The 21,119-nt window shown below is 38.5% G+C and overlaps 10 protein-coding genes across 10 annotated transcripts; 5 read left to right on the plus strand and 5 right to left on the minus strand. All coding sequences in view use genetic code 12, as the record gives it.

The window, feature by feature from the left end:
• Positions 1 to 131: 131 nt before the first annotated feature.
• On the plus strand, positions 132 to 1,460 carry FGR12 (Fgr12p; the record flags this gene model as incomplete). Its single annotated transcript, XM_067695116.1, has 1 exon — positions 132 to 1,460. The coding sequence occupies one exon, from the start codon at positions 132 to 134 to the stop codon at positions 1,458 to 1,460; it is 1,329 nt and encodes a 442-aa protein (XP_067550745.1).
• Positions 1,461 to 2,049: 589 nt separating this feature from the next.
• On the plus strand, positions 2,050 to 6,375 carry ECM17 (sulfite reductase (NADPH) subunit beta; the record flags this gene model as incomplete). Its single annotated transcript, XM_067695117.1, has 1 exon — positions 2,050 to 6,375. The coding sequence occupies one exon, from the start codon at positions 2,050 to 2,052 to the stop codon at positions 6,373 to 6,375; it is 4,326 nt and encodes a 1,441-aa protein (XP_067550746.1).
• A 529-nt stretch (positions 6,376 to 6,904) lies between these two features.
• On the plus strand, positions 6,905 to 7,750 carry RPN10 (proteasome regulatory particle base subunit; the record flags this gene model as incomplete). The annotated part of the gene is made up of 1 exon (XM_067695118.1): positions 6,905 to 7,750. One exon carries the CDS (start codon positions 6,905 to 6,907, stop codon positions 7,748 to 7,750), a length of 846 nt encoding a protein of 281 aa, XP_067550747.1.
• Positions 7,751 to 7,948: 198 nt separating this feature from the next.
• Positions 7,949 to 9,722, plus strand: I9W82_000724 (uncharacterized protein; the record flags this gene model as incomplete). The annotated part of the gene is made up of 2 exons (XM_067695119.1): positions 7,949 to 8,177; positions 8,278 to 9,722. 2 exons carry the CDS (start codon positions 7,949 to 7,951, stop codon positions 9,720 to 9,722), a joined length of 1,674 nt encoding a protein of 557 aa, XP_067550748.1.
• A 31-nt stretch (positions 9,723 to 9,753) lies between these two features.
• Positions 9,754 to 10,677, minus strand: CSM3 (Csm3p; the record flags this gene model as incomplete). The annotated part of the gene is made up of 1 exon (XM_067695120.1): positions 9,754 to 10,677. One exon carries the CDS (start codon positions 10,675 to 10,677, stop codon positions 9,754 to 9,756), a length of 924 nt encoding a protein of 307 aa, XP_067550749.1.
• Positions 10,678 to 10,839: 162 nt separating this feature from the next.
• I9W82_000726 (putative polyadenylation protein) lies at positions 10,840 to 11,898 on the plus strand (the record flags this gene model as incomplete). Its single annotated transcript, XM_067695121.1, has 1 exon — positions 10,840 to 11,898. One exon carries the CDS (start codon positions 10,840 to 10,842, stop codon positions 11,896 to 11,898), a length of 1,059 nt encoding a protein of 352 aa, XP_067550750.1.
• Positions 11,899 to 11,901: 3 nt separating this feature from the next.
• Positions 11,902 to 13,089, minus strand: I9W82_000727 (exopolyphosphatase; the record flags this gene model as incomplete). Its single annotated transcript, XM_067695122.1, has 1 exon — positions 11,902 to 13,089. One exon carries the CDS (start codon positions 13,087 to 13,089, stop codon positions 11,902 to 11,904), a length of 1,188 nt encoding a protein of 395 aa, XP_067550751.1.
• A 172-nt stretch (positions 13,090 to 13,261) lies between these two features.
• PMT4 (dolichyl-phosphate-mannose-protein mannosyltransferase) lies at positions 13,262 to 17,368 on the minus strand (the record flags this gene model as incomplete). The annotated part of the gene is made up of 2 exons (XM_067695123.1): positions 13,262 to 15,570; positions 16,057 to 17,368. 2 exons carry the CDS (start codon positions 17,366 to 17,368, stop codon positions 13,262 to 13,264), a joined length of 3,621 nt encoding a protein of 1,206 aa, XP_067550752.1.
• Positions 17,369 to 17,604: 236 nt separating this feature from the next.
• On the minus strand, positions 17,605 to 18,978 carry APM4 (Apm4p; the record flags this gene model as incomplete). The annotated part of the gene is made up of 1 exon (XM_067695124.1): positions 17,605 to 18,978. The coding sequence occupies one exon, from the start codon at positions 18,976 to 18,978 to the stop codon at positions 17,605 to 17,607; it is 1,374 nt and encodes a 457-aa protein (XP_067550753.1).
• A 117-nt stretch (positions 18,979 to 19,095) lies between these two features.
• Positions 19,096 to 20,964, minus strand: I9W82_000730 (uncharacterized protein; the record flags this gene model as incomplete). The annotated part of the gene is made up of 1 exon (XM_067695126.1): positions 19,096 to 20,964. The coding sequence occupies one exon, from the start codon at positions 20,962 to 20,964 to the stop codon at positions 19,096 to 19,098; it is 1,869 nt and encodes a 622-aa protein (XP_067550754.1).
• Between the last annotated feature and the right edge of the window lie 155 nt (positions 20,965 to 21,119).

The raw sequence follows: 21,119 nt of genomic DNA on the forward strand, positions 1-21,119 counted from the left end.
AAAATTCACAATTGCAACAGCTTGTTCAAGTACTGTCTCATTGAATATCAAATTAATTATCTGGATAAGCACCTTTTGTTTGAAATACGTAAACGGGAAGAAAAGACGAATACTCTGGTTGTCAACTCATTATGGACTTTGAATATGATAACACTCATTTTTCCAACGATATAGAGCTAGACGATGTAACAGATGAAACTCAGTCTCATGATGTAAATCATATGCATTTCATTGGTGATAATGCCAATTGTTTCACAGTGGATCCAAACTCGAACATCGACTTTAATTCTGTCGAATGGGAGTACTTGCAAATTGCCCAAGAGTCGCTTCATCAGCAGCAGCAGCAGCAGCGTCATCACCGTCACCATCATCACCACCACCATCATACGTCTCATAGTAGCGGATTAGAAATTTCACCGTCGATATCCAACCACACATTACAACTGTTGAGGCCAGCATTTTCGACTGAGTATGACACTGACAACACTGATTTACTTGGGATACTTGATAGTCAGAATCCTAGCAACTTGAATCTTTCAACAAATCAAGACTGCCTCTCAAATGATAGTCTTTTAAACCTGTCAACCCATGCGAACAAAGCTGACAATGATTTCACCTTTGAGCATCATTTGGATTCAACTTATTGGGAGTATTTGTTGGAAAAGGACAACATGTTGCATGATAGCAGGGACATATCTAACATTAACACCTCGGGTAGAACAGACGATGATTGCAATGAAGATGATGATAAAATTGACGACGTGTTGAAGAATGGAGATATCAACTCTGCTATTTGTTCCACTTGTACTATCGAAGATGATGAGTTGGCTGGTAATTCACTGCATTACAATCAAGATGATCAAATCATGCAGTATAACTCCAATGATGAGGCAGGAGACATCAGTCTAGAAGAAGAGAGTGTGTGGGATGACCGACTAACTTATGCAAAACATAATCAAGCCGAGAACACAAATTTTTTTAGCGATCCAATTGCCCTACAACTACTGGTTCCACTGTCCACACCTGTTGCACCGGTCAAGTCTAAGAAAAACACTGACAAGTACATCACAGCTCCCATTTATGAGTGGCCTGATGATGAAACTACTGGGGCCTCAAAGTTTTATAACAAAATGAAGGTACGATTATCGACTTTGGAGCCAAAATGCGTTAGTGATGCTGTTTTGAAAACAGTTAGAGAAGAGTTTGTGATTCAAGACTTGTTTTTGAATGGAGAGTCTCCTCCAAGTCCAGAAGTTCCAGAACTGATTAGAAAGAGGTCTGATCGAGATGTGGAGTGGACTCCGTTGTCCGTATACAAAGCTTACACAAATATAAAGTCTCCTACAAATGGTAAAGAGTCATATAACAGATTGGTACCTTACTCGTCTTGTATAGGTACATTAAATTACAGACCAAAGGACCATGCTGCGTGGAAAAGAGCTCCTAATAGACGTCAATGAGTTCTGATGAATTACGTATGCTGGTCATTACAAATTTATAAAAGAAAAGAGATGTCTTGAGTAAAGTAAACTAATAATAAAACCCTAATTTTGAGAAGTCGAGTGTTGTAGACACCTCTGTTTGGAATGAAGTAAGTTGCAAAATCCAGAGTCAAAAAACTTCATCAACCAAAAAGTAATGCAAATTACATAATTTTGATTTGTTTAGATCATAGTTGTAGTTAATTACAAATATTACGCTACTAATGACTCTTTGCACATGATGGTTTACTAAAACTCTAATCTTAATAATAAAAAGCACTTGTTAGCCGCGTTACTTTATTTAGTCTCTATGTATTCTTTTTGTGTGTGTTAATTTAATTTGTTAATTAGTTATTGCACGTGCAGTAGAGTAATCAGATATAATACTGCATATAATTTTACTCCATATGTACTGGTCGAGATCCTCTGAAAATGATACATCAAAAGTTTGATTGCAAATTTTTCTCCTTCTTTTAACAAACTTATATCATTAGAGACTTTTGCCTTCTTAGTATCATTCCCAAACGGATATAGGTCGTCTCAATACAGTTTGCTTTTGAACAGAAAGATGAGTTTGAACAAGGAAGAATCTATTGCAAGAACAATAGACCTTGTTGATGGAGTCAACTTTGTTACCCAGCCAGCCAAGTCTGTTGAATCACCTTTTACAAAGTTAGTATCAAATGCAAACGTGTTGATAAACTCAAATGATCCATATGCGATAGTGGAAAATTTTTTGTTGGATAGAGATAATCAACGAAGTGATAAAGGTGTCGATGAGGAATCAGAAGAGCAAGATCTCGATACAGTTACAGTCACAACAGATGCTGCAACTTTGTTGAAAAATTTACCCTTTTTATCAGCATCAGTATTTAAAACAAACAAGGTTGTCAATCATGTTGAGATAAGCAATAAAGACTTTACTGTTGTCACTAGTTTAAAAGATTTGAGTTTCCCCATATTAGTATCGCAAAATGCACGTGAGACCTACAAATTCGCAAATTTAGCCTACAACTTATCCGAAAGGTTACACACCTCAGTTTTCCATTTTTACATTTCACAAAGTTTGTACAGATCTAGTGAAAGTATAAAACCTTCTGAGGGTGTATTTTTGAAAAAGTTGCATGAATTGTCATTTGAAAAGATTTTGGAAGAATTTGACACTCAACCTTTTGAAATTGTTAGCAAAGTCCAAAAACAGAAAGATGTTATTCTCTACCTTGGTCAACTAGATGATGCTTTGTTGGAAGCAGCCAATAAAGCAGGGGTTTTGGTGATCAACATAAAAGTTTATCAACCATTTTTGATTTCTCGTTTGCTCAAGATTGTTCCTCCACAAGTTGAAACACTCACTATTGTTCAACAAGCTAGCTCAGGCTTTTCGCAGTTTTCCCCATTACTTCTAGACTTTTTTGCTGATTACTCAGAGTACCAAACTTTGAAAAACTTCGCGAAAATTGTTTCAGCAACTTTTGGTCCGGTTGTTGATTATACAAATGCTTTTGCCAAAGTTGTGTCAAATATTCACTCAGAAAAGCCTTCCCAGAATTTGTTCTACGGTGAATTAGCCAATGTCTCCAGTAAGCAATATCAAGAATACGAAAAGGCTGTGTCCGAAGCTCATAATTTGGAGCAAGCATACTTGAAGATTTTACAACAAGTTAATGACAATAATTTAAAGGTATTGAATGAGTATCAAGCTGACAATATTGGTTTGGAAACCAACCCAGAATACGGTTTTGGGTCATTTTTATTTGACGAAGAACAGCAAGAAAATTTGGCTAAGTTGGTGCAAATCTCTTTGAAGGAAAACAAGTTTAAAACAAAGGATAACAAGAAATTGACCAATTTGTTGTCTGAATGGTTGGTACAATGGCAAGAACATGGAGAAGTTGAAAATAGGATACCGCTTGAAGTTATTGACTTGTTAAAGACTGACGAGTCATCGACATCTTCAAGAGAACTACTTGCTTTGTCAACTTATTTCTCAACAAGCAGAAACTGGCTCATAGGTTCAGATGCCTGGTCATATGATTTAGGATCATCAGGTGTTCACAGTGTCATCACCTCTGGTAAAAATATCAACATGTTGATTATCGACTCAGAGCCATATAAGGAGAAATCGTCAGATAAAACTGTTAATGGTTTCAGGAAAAAAGATGTGGGATTATATGCAATGAATCACGGAGATTGTTACGTCGCTTCGGTTGCTGTCTATTCTTCATATACACAAGTGTTGCAAGCATTTATTGAAGCCGAAAAGTTCAACGGACCTTCAATTGTTTTGGCATACTTGCCTTACCATAAAGAGTCTGATAACACGTTGTCTATATTGCAGGAAACTAAAATGGCAGTCGATACTGGATATTGGCCATTGTACAGGTTTGATCCAAATGCTGCCAAAGAAGCTGATGTTTTCAAATTGGACTCCTCAAACTTGAGAAAACAGTTGCAGGAATTTTTAGACAAAGAAAACAAATTGACCTTGCTTGCTGCTAAGGATCCATTATTGTCTAGAAACTTGACAGCAAATGCCAACACTGAGGTCAAACACAAACAAGCAAAAATTGCTGATGAATCTTTTGCCAAGTTGTTACAAGGATTATCCGGTCCACCGTTGACAGTAGCTTTTGCATCTGATGGTGGAAATGCAGAAGGTTTGGCTAAGAAGATCAATAGACAAGCCTTGGGCAGAGGATTGAAAGCAAATGTTTTGGCCATGGATGAGATTTCAATGGAGGATTTACCAAATGAAACAAACATTGTTTTTGTTACTTCAACTTCAGGTCAAGGTGAATTTCCAGGTAATGGTAAGCAATTTTGGGATGGGCTTAAAAGCTCAAACGACATGGACCTTTCTGGTGTTAGATTCTCTGTTTTTGGTTTAGGTGATTCAGAGTATTGGCCAAGAAAAGAAGACAAGCACTACTATAACAAACCTGGTAAAGATTTACATGCCAAACTTAAATTGTATGGTGGTGTTGAATTAGCTGAAATTGGTTTAGGAGATGATCAAGATGCAGATGGATTTTCAACTGGCTTTAATGAATGGATTCCAAAAATATGGGCCGCATTAGGAGTGGACAATGTGGAAGGAGTTGAGGAACCCAAGCCAATTACTAATGAAGATATGAAGATTGGTTCTGATTATCTTAGAGGTACTATTGCTGAAGGATTGCAAGATGAATCTACTGGTTCAATTTGTGCTGTTGATCAACAGTTGACTAAATTCCATGGTATCTACATGCAAGATGATCGTGATGTGAGAGACGAACGTAAAGCTCAAGGTCTTGAACCTGCGTACGCCTTTATGGTTCGTGTCAGATTACCAGGTGGTATCGCAACCCCTAAACAGTATTTGAAGATGGATGAATTGGCAGATGAAAGAGGTAATGGTACGTTAAAATTGACTACTAGGGCTACTTTCCAACTTCACGGTGTCGTCAAGCACGATTTGAAACCAGCAATTAGAGGTATGAATGCCGCTTTGATGGACACATTGGCTGCATGTGGTGATGTTAATAGAAATGTGATGGTCTCAGCATTACCAAACAATGCCAAGGTCCACGGACAAGTTTCTGCAACTGGTACATTGATTTCAAACCATTTGTTGCCAAACACAACTGCTTATCATGAGATTTGGTTAGAAGGAGATATGCCATCTGATAAGCCAGGAGACAGAGAAGCTTGGGCAAACCGAAAAGAAGGTCCAACCAAGAAGAAGACGTTGGTTGCGGGTAACGTTTTAGCTGATGTTGAACCAATGTATGGTGTGACTTATTTGCCTAGGAAATTTAAAATTGTCATCACTGTCCCTCCATATAATGATGTGGATGTATATGCCCATGATATTGGTTTAATTGCAATTGTTGAAAACGATATTGTGATTGGTTATAATGTTTTAGTTGGTGGTGGTATGGGTACCACACACAATAACAAAAAGACATATCCAAGAACAGGGTCCATGTTTGGTTACATCCCAAGAGATCAGATACATATTGTTTGTGAAAAGATTATGTTGGTTCAAAGAGACTTTGGTGACAGATCAAATAGAAAGCATGCTAGATTGAAGTATACAATTGATGATATGGGTGTTGAAGTTTTCAAATCCAAGGTTGAAGATTTGTTGGGATACAAGTTTGAAGAACCTAAGCCATTCAAAATTGAAAACAATGTTGATCATTTCGGGTGGTGTAAGGATGAATTGGGATACAACCATTTTACCGCTTTTATTGAGAATGGTAGAATTGAAGACACTCCTGAATTGCCTCAAAAGACAGGTTTGAGTAAAATTGCTCAGTACTTGCAGGACAATAAGAAATCTGGAGAATTTAGACTCACAGGTAATCAACATATCCTTATTTCCAACATTAAAGATGAAGACTTGCAAGATGTTAAAGGCTTGTTAGCGAAATACAAGTTGGACAATACCGAGTTTTCAGCATTGAGGTTGTCATCAGCTGCCTGTGTTGCTTTCCCAACATGTGGTTTGGCCATGGCTGAATCGGAAAGATACTTGCCTGAATTGATCAGTAAATTAGAGGAAGCTTTGGAAGATTACGGGTTGAGGCACGATTCTGTTGTTATGAGAATGACTGGTTGTCCAAACGGTTGTGCTAGACCATGGGTTGCCGAGGTGGCATTAGTTGGTAAAGCTTATGGAGCTTATAATTTGATGTTGGGTGGAGGACACCACGGACAAAGATTGAACAAGATTTACAGATACTCAATCAAAGAAGATGAGATACTCGAAATTTTGAAAGACTTGTTCAAGAGATGGAGTAAAGAGAGAAACGATGGCGAGCCTTTTGGTGATTGGTGTATTAGAGCAGGAATTATTCAAGAAACTACTGAAGGTAAGTACTTCCACGAGGGAATTCCTGAAGATGCATAGTGTATATTATTTATTTAAAGAAATTTTAGACTATTATTGACAGTGTAAGCAAGATCACTCAGACTGCTAAAGGTTTGACTTGATGCCTTTTATGACGTGTTTTGTTTAACTAAATTCTTTTTCAACCCCTGAATATCCTGTATCAACTTTCTAACTTCCAATCTTTTCCGCCTCTCCACTTGAAGCACATCTTTCAAAGTCACCTGGCGTAGTGACACGCTAACTCTGTTCAATCTCCTAATAACCTTTTGGTATGTTTGTTGTGTTGCTCTGTTGAGTGCTTCTTCATTTTGTTTCGCTATACGCGAACGTTCCAGCTTCAAGTGATTAAGTAATGCCTGCTTCTGTTGTCTCGTGTATGCCATGATTAGCTCATACTGGGTAACCTAGAGAAGGTGTGTTTTTTGTAATTTATCGTGTGTCTAGAGAGTAAAATTTTGTGTGGCAAAAAAAAATTCAGTTCTGGAAAAATCATCAACATAACCTTCCATTTACCTACTTGCTCCTATAAACCTCCACACTTTCAAAAATGGTTCTCGAAGCTACAATGATTGCGATAGATAACTCTGAATATATGCGGAATGGAGATTATCTAACTACAAGATACGATGCCCAATTGACCGCAACTGAGTTCATTTTCCAAAACAAAATTAATTCCAATCCTGAGAATACTGTTGGGTTGTTGGCCTATGGAGGCACGGGCCCACAGGTATTGAGCACATTAACAACAGACTTTGGTAAGATATTATCAGGAGTACACGAAACTAAAATCCATGGCGATAATCATTTCAGTAATGGGATTGAGGTGGCTGCATTGGCATTGAAACATCGTCAAAATAAAGTACAACACCAGAGGATTATAATATTCGTGGGGTCGCCATTGAAAGAAGATGACAAACTGTTGGAAAAACTTGCAAAGAAAATGAAAAAGAATAACGTGGCAGTTGATATTATAAACTTTGGTGAAGAGAGTGTTAACACCAGCAAATTGGAAAAGTTTCACTCTATAGTAAACAACCACGATAACTCACATCTCGTAACCATTCCACCAGGACCAAGGTTATTATATGAGGTTGTTGCTACATCTCCAATTCTAGTAGAAGAAGGAGCATTTGGAAGTGCAGGTGGCGAACAAGATTTCTTTGGTGGAGGTGGTGTTGCAGGATCAGGGGATATTATTGACCCTAACATGGATCCAGATTTGGCTTTGGCTTTGAGATTATCTTTGGAGGAAGAAAAAGCAAGGCAAGAGAGGGAAGCTGCTGAAAAGGCTAAAAGTGAAGGTGGAGAGAACGATAAGCCGGAAGAATCAAAAAAAGATGATGGTGACAAAGATAATGGTGATCAGGATGTGAAGATGGAAGAGTCTAAATAGATTTATAAGAATAAACGAGGTTTAAGCAAATGTGCTGTTGCCATTGAGTGTGTTGGTGCCATAAATTTTTTCGTTTGTTCTCTTGTTGGTAGAAACTTTTTCTTTTGGTGGTTGCAAAAGTGGAAAAACCCTACACTCACTTCTCTTTACCAAACCAATACAATCAATCATAAAAAGAGTTTTATTGTCTTTAACTATATGAGAAGACGTAACAACGATCCTTCACAAAGTCCTTCGAGAAGACATTTGGCCAACGCCAAAATCACAATTGTTTCAGCACCAAATCAACATATCGCATATCAAAAACACCAAAGTGGGCAAAAGACTGCTATCCCAGAAAAGTTTATTCCATCGAGTGAAGAGTTAGTACTCAAACCCATTCAACTGACTAAATCTCACTTTATTGATGCTTATTCAAAGGTTCGTTGTTTGAACGATTATTCATCTTTTAGTCTCAACTACTAACGTGAAATAGGGAAAATGGAATCTTTCAAAGGTTCCTTGTCCTCCATTTCTTGAGGACTCAGGGTATATGAAGCCACCCGAGAGCTATGATGAGATATCAAGGTTGGGGGAGGTCTCCAAGTACAAGGATCTGGATCATTGGAGTAGCTCTAAATTTTTCACGAAGCTATTATCGAGATTAAAGAAGGAGTTTAAAGTGTGTGGTGTGTCAGTCTCAGTAATTGATAACCTCAAGTGTTACTACAAATTTGAAACTTGTTTAGGCATTGGTGCTGTTCCTCGGTGTGTCTCTATTGATTCTCATGCCATATTGTCCAATGGGTATTTTTTATTGTTTGATGCTTCTAATGATTGGAGGACTCGTACAAATCCATTGGTGGCGGGTTCTCCATACATAAAGTTTTACTGTGGTGTGCCCTTGTTGACTGAGAAGGGGCAGGTTATTGGAATATTGGCCATTTTCGATAACCATTCAAGAAAGATATTTAGTGAAGAATCATGCAGTGCCTTAATTTCTTACAAAGAGGAACTAATGAAGTTTTTGAACCTGCCAGTTGAAGAGAGGTACCGTGAAACGTATCAAGGAATTACTGACTCTTTGTTATTGTATGGAAACCGAACAAAAGTGGATTCTTTAGTGGAATTGAGAAAGGAGTTGGGAAGACCGACCACTAATAAGTCTTCTCTCGTTTATGAAAAGGATGGATCTGGTGGGCCGTATAACCAAAACCAGAATATTCGATTTTATGCCTTTAACAAGAAGATTAAACGGGAGTACTCAGTTCACGAAACAGAAAAGAAAAAGAGTAAGCCTCAAGGAGGAGAGTCACTAGTTGATCAGAGCTCAGTACATCAGTTGAAGTCTTGCTCCTCTGCAGATGTTATCGATGACAAGAAAATGTGGCATATGCTCTTCAAGGTTGGTTCTTTGAAAAGGGCTGCGACTACATTGTCAAGCGTTCTCTCTTCATCGTTTGACTACGACTTGGTCTATGTTTTGGAGATTAGAGTCGCTGAAAAATGCCGTATTTTGGGTGACTATTTTCCATCAGATGTCGACAAGGTTGATTTGGACCTGTTTAAATTTGCAAACAAACTTGTCAAGTCCAGAAAACTGCCTGATGGTTTCATGACAAGATTATTTGGCCACCACAATCAACACAATAATGGCGCAATAGCTCAAATCAAGTTTGAACAGTTTTACCAAGATTCGATTCACTACAAGGCCTTCATTTCTGAATTTGGATTAGAATATACAAATAACAAACGTGATACAATTTATAATCACGGTATATTGATGCCTTTCTTCAGACACGATTCAAAATTGGTAAGAAACAATGATATCAAAAAGGATAAAGCCGCCAAGTATGTGGACTTGTATTTGAGAAGTGGTGGATTCTTGATTGCTTTGTTTTCCCGAAAAGTCAAACCAATTGACAGTGAGATGGTGTCTGCTGTATTTAATCATGCTTGTACCTATAGGAAGATTTATGTCAGTTCTCAATAACAAGTCAACGTCTGAAAATTAAAAATAAAACCTATTCCGCATCCAATGCTGTCTCGTTTTCATGACTCGCTTCCTCTTGCGGTTTCTCTTCCTGTCTCAACATTTCCAATGCAAGCTCTTCTTCCTCGTCTCCCACTTCGAGCTGTTCATCCTCATTATTGGGTACTTTAGGAGGATCTGGGTTTGATTTTCCAAAAAATGCTGCAATTTCTTCATCCTCTAAATCATCCCAGCCATCCTCTTCGATTGCATCATTTATCTTATCCAGTGGATCGCCATTTTCATCTTGTTTGTTTTGAGGTTCGGTAGGCGATGCTGTTCCCGTATTCATAAAATCCCACCCATCGTCGTCGTCATTATCAGCAGTGACAGCAGTTGGTCTCAACTCTGAAATACCTTCATCCTCAACTTGGACAGTATCACTTCCCTCTGCTGGCTCTTTTTCATTTGTTTCGCCATTCTCATTCTCATCAATGATACCTTTGGCGACTTTAAGCTTATAGATTTCCTTTTCAATCAACTCCCGTCTATACAAACGCAATCGAGAAGACTTGTGACCCAAGGATCTAATAAGATAAGCGCAATCTTTAAAGTTTGCTTTTGGAAACATACCATGGCACCAAAGCTGATAGAATTGTAAAATTGAGACTAAATTCTTGTACTCATGATCATGCTTGAGCTGTAGCGATGGCTTATAATTGGGCTGTACTGCAAGTTTTTCCTTCTCTTGTTTGTAAAATTCCTTGTCGTTTTTTTGAATAATCCGAAGCAACCTTTGTTGGTTCTTTATCAAATAGGGTAAACCTCGTGAGGTATGTAATAGCCTCTCGTCATCAATCTTGGCAATCTTTCTCCTAGTTTTGAGCTTTAATGGCTCGTCAATTCCAAGTACAGCTGGATCGTCTAGCAAGTTATCATTCTTTTGCGTCTCTCCTTCTTTGTTGTTAGACGACATGACGTGGGTTCTGATGGGGATTGTTTATCTTTGAGCTCTCTTTAACTGGGAGTGTGTTTAAAAGTTCACGCGTCGCGCGCACGCGCACGCGCTGCACGGTACGAAACTTTTGTGAATGGTAGCTCGCATCCATCGCAAAGCAATCCCTCTCTGTAATAAACAATGTACTCAGTAGAGTATCTCCCTAGACTCAACCAGTTGTCTATTGAAATCGAAAATGTTACTTCTGAGACTATTACTGGTCTTAAACTTGAAGAAGGGAGGTTCATCTCAATCTCGATTAAAGGACTCGATGAGATTAGGATAACGTGTCCCATCCTCATCAAAGCTTCATCTCCAACCAGCATAAAATTCCAGAAATCAAAGCTTCTAATATCTTTAAAGGTTGAGCCGGAAGCAAATTCAGAAGTGGGTGATGTTGCTACCAATGGGTCTGATATGTGGTCCTGTGGATGGTTGAATAAGCACACTTCGAAAGCGGGATCTAAAAACGAATTCCAGTTCAGATGCAGCAAATGTCAAAATCAGTTGATTGATTCGTTAGATTTCATATTCAAAGATATGCCGGGAGACTACTGGTATGAGCTAATGGATTTCTGGCATTGTCACAAGCCGGCGAATAATCAACCTACAGACAAAGATTATGGTATATTGAAGCCAAAAAACGACAAAACTATAGTAATCGGATCATGCTATTTACTTCAAACTGTTAACCTGTGTTTGGAGCTCATTGAGGAAAGCAGCGAAGCCTTTTACGCCTGTAAATCCTGTCACCAAATTATTGGTGATAAATTTCAGGATGTGATACGACTTCTCAAATGGAAGTTGAGCCTCACTTATACCAAGAACAACCAGACTTTGGTTTCAACCTATGATCCGTTGCTTTACGCTGTTAATTTGTTTAATACCAAGATTCAGTCACTGGCATTGAGAAAATTTGCCATAGAAAGCAATCGACAAAAGTTGTGTTTGTGGATACTAAATACTGATATTGATGTTACAATAAATGGGCAAATCCTTTTTAAATGTATGAAAGTTTGGTGGTATTCTGTTCATGACAATGACACAATAGATAGCAGCTACGAGCAGACAGAAATTCCCTACAAGGAAGTGGTAGACCAACTCCTAATGGCTTTGCAAAATAATACAATAAATTCTAATGTTCAAATTGGTTCTATAGTCTATCAAATTAGTTACATACCCACCTCAATGTCCAAATAAAACTCACTTTTCCAACGCCTCTTTCACAATGGGGACGACTTGTTTTCGAGTAGCAGTTACCTTCTTTTGGTTGTATATCTTCAAGTGTGATTCTCTATCATTGACTGCGTTAACTAATGTGCTTATAATCTCACTCTTGTACATATCTGTACTCAATTCAAGATCTCTCCAAACCAGTTGAAATAGATTAGCATACTTTTCATTTTCACCTTCGTAGTAATAAGAAAACTCTCTGGTGTAAATTCCGGTTTCTTTCTGGGTAAAAGATGCAGTCATGACCAACAACTCGATCTGGTTAGCCTTCAACGTCTTGGCAAGATCTTCTTTTATTTCATCGGCTGAAAACTTGCTTGCAATCCACAGCAAGGGCTTGCTGATGGAACTAAACCCAACTCTGTCCCCATGAAGAAAATGAAATTGCTTGTAATCTTTTCTCAAAATGTCAGCAAAACTGAAGCCGCTGATATCCTTCTTTGCCTTTTTCAATGTTTTATAAAAGTCATCGTAACTGGATTGTGTTGTGAAGTTAACAGTATCGGTGGTCAAGATTTTCTTGTAGAACTCTAAAGCTTTGACATCGGGGTCTTCTACTTTCTGTGTCATGTTGGTAGTATCAATCAACAATGGGGCAATTAACAACTCAACTACATCCTTGTTTGTTTCCCAAAACTTATCATCGCCTGATGTTAACTCGTGAAAGTAGTGGAATACTAATGTTGAATTTGATCCACACGTTCTAATAATTCTAGGATCTGCCTTTTCAAACATTCCTTCGTCAGCATGATGATCAATTATGGCATCCACATTAACAAAACCCGCGTCAAAGGCCCTGTTGATTTCTACCCCTTGTAAACCATTGTGATCAACCAACGATAAATCAACTGAAGTGCTTTCTTTTAAAAACCCATCAAAGTCTTCAACAAAGTACAAAAGGTCTTCAGTAATATCATGAAGTTGCAATAGCTTACTGATATCTCTTCTTAAAGCAAAGTCAGCTTTCGGAATGTCGATCAATGGAATTATAAACTGGTTGGGAGTTTTGAGGGTGTGAGTCAAGTATGCGAAAGTAATGGCCGATACAACAGAATCCATATCTGCAGATTGATTACCTGTAACAATTCGATACGGTGACTTGAGCGCATTTTGCTTCAATGCCTGCTTTAAGTTTACTAAGTATGATCTAACCGACATTTTGGTGGTGGAGCTTGTGTTTTGTAGTATCGATGTCTCAAGCAAAAAGAAAATTAAATTCATCAGAGAAAAAGTCAGAGAGAGACTGCGAAAAAAGATAAAATGTTGCTTCATCTAAAAAAGAACTATACACCAAACAAGCTCAAGCTCTATACTCCTATATCTTCTTCAATCACTTGGCGTAGTGCAACTTGATGTCTAGCCATTGTCTTGCTTGGACTTCTGCTGGAGTCAAGGAAACATCTCCATAGATTATTGGTCTAAAGTAGAAGAAGAACCAAATGATACCAATGGATGCAAGGACAACCAAAAATGTCATCTTGATTTTTTTGCGTCCTTGACTTGTATTTGCTGACGTTGAATTGTTTGAACAGACAAATTCAACTAATCCTCCTGAAAACAAGGCAGCTATTAGATGAGCTGGCAAGTAGTGGTGCAAAAACTTTTGACGATTCATCAAGTAGAATGGGAAATAATGAGCACACCAACCAATGAATAAGAATCCTAAAGTGTTGTACAACCTTGACCTGGCCTTGTCACTCAACAAATGATAATTTCTTCTACGTGTGATTTGATCGGCCAAGACTAAACCGACATAAATCGACAAGAAACAAACTTCCAACCAGAAACCAATCACATTACCCACGAAAAAGATTTGCTTTTTGGCTTCATTATCGTTAAAGAATGAAACTCCACTTAATGCGAGTGGCCATGAGTCCGGTTGTGACGCAAATGGATGCGATGCACTAAGTTGATTGTTGTGGTGGAACATTAAGCCTTGCAATTCCCACCATTTCTTCAAAAATGGAATCGATTTAATCTTCTTTGGTACATACTTACTTCTAGGGTCGGACTCATCCAAATTGGTAATCACATCAAATGTCCAAACATTCTCTTTGCTTTTGATATTTTTGTTACCACTCACTTCTTGTTGATTAAATCCCCATTCAGGTAACAATTCATCATCGTGGGTCCACATAGCGACGACAGTGTCCATATGCAAAACTTTCAATGAGGTGGCCATGGTCTTGATTTTCTTTCTTTGGTTTTGTTTCTTAGGTGAAGATCCTGGGACATCCAACTTCAATCTAAACAATGTTTCATTGTATCTCTTCTCAGCAACGTCATCAAAAACTACGATAAACTCTTCGTTGGTTGCTTTCAATGGGGATGCGACATCGTGAGTCAAAAGGAATCCACCTGTTCCCACATGCTTGAATCTAACAACATCATTAGTATAAACGTCTTTTCCTTTGGCACCATCGTTTTCAGCTTGTACAGGGATAATTTCCCACTGGTTGTTTGGGTCGGAAGAAGCATTGTCGCCATCAACACATGTGACTTGTTGCTTATTCGAAGAAATTCTGCCATCTTCATAACGTAAAGGATACACATGATCGTGAGAGTGCAAGAATGCGCCTGTCTCCTTGTGTTTGATGGTAATTTGGTCATAATATTGCACCTGCTTGGAGAGTTTTGCCAATGGAGATTCTTGTAAAGTTTCCTGGAATTCAGAAGACATGAAAGTATCTCCGGGGCCAGATTTTGTCAAGATAGCAAAATGAATGTAGAACCAAGTTAAATAAATAACGAATGGGATGATTATCAAAGCCCATAATCTAGCAAAAAAGTGTTTACTAAATTGTTGCAAAGTTAATCCTCTCTGGTAGTCCAATAAAATCCACAATTCATGGCAAACTGCGATACCAATGGTGAAATAAGTGAAGACACCAACATATTTGGTTGATATCACACATGATAATGAAACTCCAGTAGCCAATAGCCAAGTCCACCACTTCTTACCGAATGGGTCTCTTCTGAAGGTTGAAAACTTGCAGTAACAAAACATTGTCAAGGCAACACTTAAAATCAAGGTTGCATCCAATAAAATCAATCTACTATCCAACACTTGGGCAGTATCAAAACAAACAATGATAGAAGAGAATAAACAAGCAGCAACACTAAATCCTAATGTTTTCATGGTCAAAAACATAACTGGAACAACAGCTGTTCCTTGGAGTGCCAGCAAGCTTCTGTATGCAATGTAAGGAACATTGTTCTCGGTATAAGAGTCTCCGATTGCATCAAATTTGAACTTTCCATTGTAGCCAATCAACCAGCCCACAAATGCTATCAACAACTTGGCGAAAGGTGGGTGTAGATCAAAAAAATAGGTGCGTTCTAAATAATACGAAGCAAATTTACCAAAGTGAACTTCATCAAAAACAACCTTGTCTGGGGTACCCAATTTGGTGAACCTGACGTAGAATGCGACAGCAGTGATGAATGATAATGCTATCCAATATTTGTAATCCGGCTCAACCTCAGCCGAAGCATATGCATCAACCTCTTTCAATGAATTTTTATTCCTTTTTGAGTTGCTGTTTTGATCACGAACTGGGACGTCAATTATAGTGTCAGAGACTGGTTGGGTCTTCCTCCCAGCAGTAGTCCTTTTTTTCACCGCTTGAGACATCTTACCTGTAATAAATAAATTATCAATCAAGCAAGTAATACTTCGAAAGCCTTGATATTGGTTCTCCAATTGAATAGATTCAAGTTTGCAATTGTAGAAAGGAAAGGGGAAAAAAAAAAAAAAAAAAAGCTCTAGATTGTGATTGAAAATCGAATGGTATTATTATATATATTGGTGAGAGATCTGAAAATTTGAACAAATTGAAAAATTTATTCACAAAAACACGTCAACCAGTTTTTGTTTGTTTGTTTTTTTCAGGAGACAATTTTGAGGCTGTTACATAACACCACTCTCCCTGGGCGAGACTGATATTTATTGCGTAGTGCACATGGATGGTATGTGTATCCCATGCAAGTGTTCCAGACTGGTTACAATTTCTTATTTACGGTCTCAAAGTACTCTCTGACTGTTTATCTATAAGTTATCAAACTAAGAAAATACAAAACATCTTTCCGTAACTGATCTTCACCAACCGTGATCAAACAACATACTCACACTTTCCCCGTTATTGATTCTTCTTATTGCCTCGGCAAATATTCTGCTCACGTCCAAAACCTCAATTTTTTCTTTCAAAATCGCCACATTTTCACTTTGAGGAACCGAATTTGTAGTGACAACCTTGTCTATTTGACTCTTACTGATCCTATTAATGGCATCACCACTGAAAATCCCGTGTGTAACTAAAGCATACACGTACTTTGCCCCTTCATCCTTAAGTAGCTTAGCTGCTCTGGTGATTGTGTATGAAGTGTCCACCAAATCATCAATCAAAACGCAAACTTTATCCTTGACGTCCCCCACAAGCATAGTCGTGGCAACCATTTTAGGCGTGCCTTGATGATATGGCGATTGTGGTACAGCATTTTGCACTGGTTGTGAAATGGCAAGACCTGAGCCCATCGACGACGAGGTTTGTGGTGGCCCTTTGGGCAATTTTGCTCTTCTTTCTTTGTGAATAAGAGCAAATGTACAGCCAATAGAGTCGGCAATTGCGGTAGCCCGCTTGGCTCCACCAGAATCTGGACTTACAATAACACACTCACGATAATTTGGTATGTAGTCGATAATGTACCGTTTCATTAAGGGTCTCGAATGCAAGTTATCAACTGGGATATTAAAGAATCCTTGGAACTGAGGATCGTGCAAGTCCATTGTAATTACTCTATCTGCACCTGCAGTAGTGAGTAAATTTGCAATCAATGTTCCATTCGGCGAAATCCATTGTTTGTACCCGCTATCAGTCTTTCCTTGAGAATCAATTTGAGGCAAGAAATGGGTTGCTGCTGAATTGGTGATCACCGATTTGGGCGTATATTTTGGATATTGTTGCTGCTTCAAGGTGTCTACTCTTGGATTCTCTTTTGTACCGGCAGCATTTGCCTCGTTGAAGTAACCCTTGCGGTCTTTTGACAAAGGTCTTGGAGTAGTTGGAGCACTCTCAAAAGTGCATGAGTCTTTTGTAGTGGAAATACTGGGTGCGCCTGTGCTGTTGGGCATGAATGGGACATCGGGTTGTCTTGAATACGGAAATAAAGGTAACACCGCTGTCACTCTCTTGGAACTTGCAGTTTTGCAAGCAGCAATAGTAATAAGCAACTCTATAAAAGTGTCATTAACAGGTCCGCACCCACTTTGAACAATAAAAACATCCTTTTCACGAACACTATCCTTGACAATTATTGATGTTTCCCCATTGGCAAATTTATGTGAATCGAGTTTCCCTGGTTCAATTGTCAAGTTGCGGCATATGGCTTTTGTAAGTAGAGGATGCGAAGACCCTCCAAGGACCATTATATCTCTCATCTTTGATTGTAGAGCTTGAGATGGACTGTGATGTAATTTTTTTTTTGTTTTTTTGCTCAATTAATTTTTTTTACCGTATTTTTGCGTTCACACAAAGGGGCCGCCACATGGGAAAGTGTGATGATCCTTTGGTGATGTAGGTACTAGAAAGAGAAATCTTACGACTTGAAGGAGTTACCCCAGAGTTAAATATGTCGCGAATTTTTTGGAGAAACAAACGGTTAGCAAAGACTGTATCAATATCTAATCTCATATGAGCCTGATTGTGTAGTATAACGAACCCATTTCACTGTTTTGTAGTTAGATTTCTCCAGCACTTTTAAGTACCGAACAGTTAGTCCTGAACTGGAAAACATATCCACCACAAAATCTAAAGTAATTGGAGGTCGATTCCATTGTAAGAATTCAGTCGAGTGTGGCTTGATTTCAATCTCCGCCGTTAATATATTGTCTTGCTCTCCAAATAGTTTATTAAACTTCCAAATAATTGCATTTTCTTCAGCATGAAATTTGGCTTTTCCGTTTGAGTTTGATATATTCGTCAGCGATACCCCACGTGGTGTTGGGATGCTCATCACAACCTCGGTCGCTGGAAGTTTTGGAGACTGAAATGACTTCATTCTAATTTTGTATATGATCCTGTTTCTTCCAATTTCTTGCACTTGTGGGTAAACCTTGAATGGCAAATTGATGTTATTGTTACAATTGTAACTCATTAGTTGAAACTCACCATCTGGGGGTATAAACTGAATAGATCCATCATTATCAAAAGCTCCCAACTCTACACACTGGTGGAATTTAGCGTCTTCGAGTGCCACAACGCCTTCTCTTTCATCATTTGATACATCGTAATTGGAGAGCAATACGGTGTTTGGATTAAAACCAAACCGACACTGAGGCATGCCCGATAAGTGTGTTTTCATTTTGATTGCTCCGTCTATAGAGCTTCGAAGCACATCTCCTTGAAAATTCATCAACACATTGACCTTCTCCTGCACGTTTAAAAATATTTCGTTCCTCCTGTACTTGATAGTAGGAGACCTCCAAGTGACCGTTTGGTTTGCGGGTATTGTTGGTACTTGAGGGGAGCTTTTTTTCAACTGTATAAAAGATGCCCTTTTGAATAAGCCAGGATTCGAGTCACTCAAACCAACAACATACTTTTTCAAATACTCGAAGTCCATATTGGTGGGGAACCCATAATCACATACCTCGCCCAATAGGTCGTAGCAAAGAGGGAAGTTGTTGACTATCGCTACGTCAGACAATGCAGGCTTTTGCTGCTGCGACGACTTCTTTTTGTTATCTTCCCATAGTACCATACATAAAAGCGACTCCAATTTGTATAAAAATTCCAAAATCGCCGAGCAGTCCTGATTCGATCGTGCTACTGCACATATCCACACATTACCCAGTTTAATGTAGATGAATGAGGTGGATCCCAAAGTCAACACAGGAGTGCGTTGATCTCGGTTCGGTCTACCCGACGAGGACAGATTGATAACTTGAATTCGAAAAACATCAGCAATGTTTCTCTTTATCTCATCCTTGTAAAGTTTTGAAATGAGTATATCTCCTTTAGAATCGTATATGAAAATGGCGGTGATCATGTGGCTGCTGTTTGCGGAAAATGAATGGGGGTGGGGAGGGGGGAATTTTGAGAGGTTTTGGAATTATTTTCGGAAGTGAATTTTATTGCGAAGCTACCAAGTACACTATACATTCGTTTACTCCTTCATTCCGGCAAGTTGCAAATTGGACTTTTTATCATGTCGAGACTTTCGGTTATGATTTGATTTGCTGGCTTTGTTCTTCTCGTTCCTTGCCTGGGTACGCTTTACATGCTCTTTAGACTGTTGGTTATTGTTTGGTGTAGGTGACCTCGAAGGAGGAGCCGGATCTTTTTCATCCGCTTGTTGATGGTCCCTCTTTGGTCTATTTGGATTTCCTCCGCCATATAAATAGTCTTCCTCGAGTATTTTGTACCTTCGAGGAGATTTAAGAAGCATGCGTAACCATCCCTCAATTTGTTCATCTGACCAGTTTATACTCTTCTTCAATTGTTGGCGATGACTAGACTTTCGTGAAGACCTTGCAAAAGCGTCACTTCCATCCTTTTTGAAAAAACTGAAAAGATATCGCTCGGTTTGATCGACAGGCGAGAATGAGGGTTTCTTTTCCTCGGTTACTGGTAATGCCTTTGCTCCTTTCTTCTTCGATGAGTCTTCCTCTAATTCGGAACCCGTTGTCTTTTCTTGGTCTTCATATGTATCATCAGGTTCATCTTCATCGCTTTCATAGATTAATCTCAATGCCGCATTCAATGTCTTTTTCTTCAAGTCATCATTTGCTGCATCAAGTCCCGCCTTCTTTTTCTTTCCAAAAACTATCGAAGCTTTGGAAAAATCACCTTTTGAGATATCATCACCATCATATATTGATCTCTTTTGGATGTCAAGTTGAGCTTGCTCAGTTTTTGGTGGATGCTCTTCTATGGAATTGATGCTATCAGGGTTTTCCAAAAGTAAATTGGTAACAAATTCGACATCTCCGTTGCGTTCCCTTAATATTGCCTTTGCTTTGTTCTCAGTCAAAGTTGGAAACAAACCAACTAAAAGAGAGATCCCTTCAATGTTTTCTTCGAAGTCTCCATAGTCATCGTCCACATCTTCCACATCTTTGTTAACAAATTTGAGAAATGGTAACCCTTCCTCCAATTTCGGAATCATCTCCTTCAAAGCATCAGACGTGATAATCGCACTAAACAATGGTGCTACATTCAAAGTGTCAACTGATGAAATTCCCAACTCCGAAGCTAGTCTTGCTAATCTCGACACCGACAAAGATATAACGGAAAGGACCATGACATTTTTAATAACTTCAGCGTTTGGACTCCGCCCATCAGCATAAGCTAAATTCAAGAATTCGATCCAACTTGATGTAACAAAGCCATCGGCAAATTGTAAGCTGTTATTTTGACTTTTACTGACCGTCTTATTTGATCCCATCGAGTACGTTGTTTTCGAAACGTGTTGACCTAGCAATACAGTAAAGCAAGTCAAGTCATCCGATGAAAATTTTCCTTCCGAAATTAACTTTTCAAGATGTTTCTGCAACACCGGGATTGATGAAATACTACCTGACTTTTTATTGTCATTAAATTTTGATTTAAAAGATCCATCAATGAGGCTCCGCACCGTTTGTGCATTCTTTTCTGAATAAATACGAACGAAGTCCCAAATCATTTCTCCTGTCATGCTCAACTTTACAAAGCTATAACTTTTAATTAGTTGAAACACATATGTCCTCAAAATATCACTATTTCGTTTGATGTCTGGATTAATGGCTCCCAATGAAAACACTCGTTCTTTTTCAACACTCGTTTCTTGAAGATAAACTTTTAAAAACAATTGCAACTGTTGTTGAGACTTGACACTTAACTTTGGTCCCTGAGGATCAAGCAAGAGTTGCATCAATTTGATATAAGCTTCCAACAAATGAGCCCAAATGACAGGATCCTTATCAATCATGGACGACCTTAGTTTGAAAGGAGGGTAATGCGGTATTGGAATATATACGGAATCTGACTCTGTCATGTCTTGAAGGGTGGTGACTTGTGAAGTGTTAGATGAATAAACAACTCTTCAAAAGAACTGAATAAAAAGAATAGGCATTGACTCATGAAAAAAAAAAAGTAAATACGTGATTACTTTTTAACTGGTGCATCTGTCCTAGCTCATTTTTTTATCAT

The sequence above is a fragment of the Candida metapsilosis genome, assembly GCF_017655625.1.
Source record: "Candida metapsilosis strain BP57 chromosome Unknown scaffold1, whole genome shotgun sequence".
In the NCBI taxonomy this organism is placed as follows: domain Eukaryota; kingdom Fungi; phylum Ascomycota; class Pichiomycetes; order Serinales; family Debaryomycetaceae; genus Lodderomyces; species Lodderomyces metapsilosis.